This window comes from Procambarus clarkii, chromosome 19 (genome assembly GCF_040958095.1).
Source record: "Procambarus clarkii isolate CNS0578487 chromosome 19, FALCON_Pclarkii_2.0, whole genome shotgun sequence".
In the NCBI taxonomy this organism is placed as follows: domain Eukaryota; kingdom Metazoa; phylum Arthropoda; class Malacostraca; order Decapoda; family Cambaridae; genus Procambarus; species Procambarus clarkii.
Window position 1 is genome coordinate 4,331,321 of NC_091168.1, and position 1,645 is coordinate 4,332,965.

At 50.5% G+C, this 1,645-nt stretch overlaps 1 protein-coding gene across 1 annotated transcript; it reads right to left on the minus strand.

Moving 5' to 3' along the window:
• Positions 1-494: 494 nt before the first annotated feature.
• Positions 495-1,268, minus strand: LOC138366560 (protein LIAT1-like). Its single transcript, XM_069327595.1, has one exon. It carries the CDS (start codon positions 1,266-1,268, stop codon positions 495-497), a length of 774 nt encoding a protein of 257 aa, XP_069183696.1.
• Positions 1,269-1,645: the final 377 nt, after the last annotated feature.

Consider the following 1,645-nt stretch of genomic DNA (forward strand, 5'->3'; position numbering starts at 1 on the left):
GACTCACATCTTCACAGACGGATCAGTTGATCAAGAAAGAGGTTCTGCTGGGGCAGCAGTTTACACTACCAACCATGAAGCTTACTGGAGCATGAACAGTGGGTGCTCAACATTGCAAACAGAATTATATGCCCTGAAGGAGGCAATAAACTATACTATTGAGAATAATTTACATGATGTCATCATTCATGGAGTCCATTACCGCCCACAGGATGGCAATGGGGTCCAATACCGCCCACAGGATGGCCATGGGTTCATTACTGCCCACAGGATAAGACAGGGTCCGTTACAACCCACAGGAACGGTATGGGATCCATTCCCGCCCACAGGATGGCCATTGGGGTCCATTACAGCCCAGAGGATGGCTATGGGGTCCAATACTACTCACAGGACTGCCATGGGGTCTATTACCGCAGACAGGATTTGTATGAAATCCATTCCAGCCCACAGGATGGGAATGGGGTCCATTACCGCCCACAAGTGCGCCATAGAGTTCAATACCGCCCACAGGATGTCATGGGGTCTATTACCACCCACAGGATGGCCATGGGGTCTATTACTGCCCACATGATGGCCATAAGAACCATTCTCGGCCACAGGTTGGCTATGGGGTCCATTAGCACCCACTGGAGGGCCATGGGGTACTTTACCGCCCACAGGATGGCCATGGGGTCCATTAGCACCCACAGGATGGCCATGGGGTCCATTAGCACCCACAGGATGGCCATGGGGTCCATTAGCACCCACAGGATGGCCATGGGGTCCATTACCACCCACAGGATGGTAATAGGGTCTATTACCGCCCACAGGATGGCCATGGAGTCCATTGGCACCCACAGGATGGCCATGGGGTCCATTACCGCCCACAGGATGGCCATGGGGTCTATTGCCACCCACAGGATGGCCATGGGGTCCATTACCGCCCACAGAATGGCCATGGGATCCATTACCTCCCACAGGATGGCCGTGGGTTCCATTACCTCCCACAGGATGGCCGTGGGGTCCATTACCGAACACTGGATGGCCATGGGGTCCATTAGCACCCACAGGATGGCCATGAGATCCATTCCCGCCCACAGGATGGCCATGGGATCCATTCCCCCCCAGACGATAGCCATGGGGTCCATTCCCGCCCACAGGATGGGCATGGGGTCTATTATTGCCCACAGGATGGGTATGGGATCCATTCCTGGCCACAGGATTGATTTGGGGTCCATTCCCGCCCATAGAATGGCCATGGGGTCCATTACCGCCCACAAGAATGCCATGGGGTCTATTACTGCCCACAGTAGTAGAACATTATACATTCTCTTGAACATTATATTGTAGAATGTCCCATAATGACTGACTTTCGCCCTCCTGGGCTAAGGTATGCTGAACTGTGTAATTACTATATGAGTACTGGAACACTTGATGATATATTGGACTTGTACCCAAGATTAACCATGTAATGTATCAATTATACAATATATGTATGTGATGTAACTATATAACCTGAGCTTGTAAAAGCACCTTCATCACCTTCAGTGATTAAGTGCTTAATTGCACACTAGTTTCTCTATCAGCTATCTCACCCCGTCAGAGTAAAAGAGACAAATGTATGTGAATGCATGTGTGTTTGTATATATGTATGTATACATGTATG

Bases quoted from the DNA above. Each gene is read 5' to 3' on its own strand.
- LOC138366560 (XM_069327595.1), bottom strand. From the start codon at position 1,268: ATGGCATTCTTGTGGGCGGTAATGGACCCCATGGCCATTCTATGGGCG.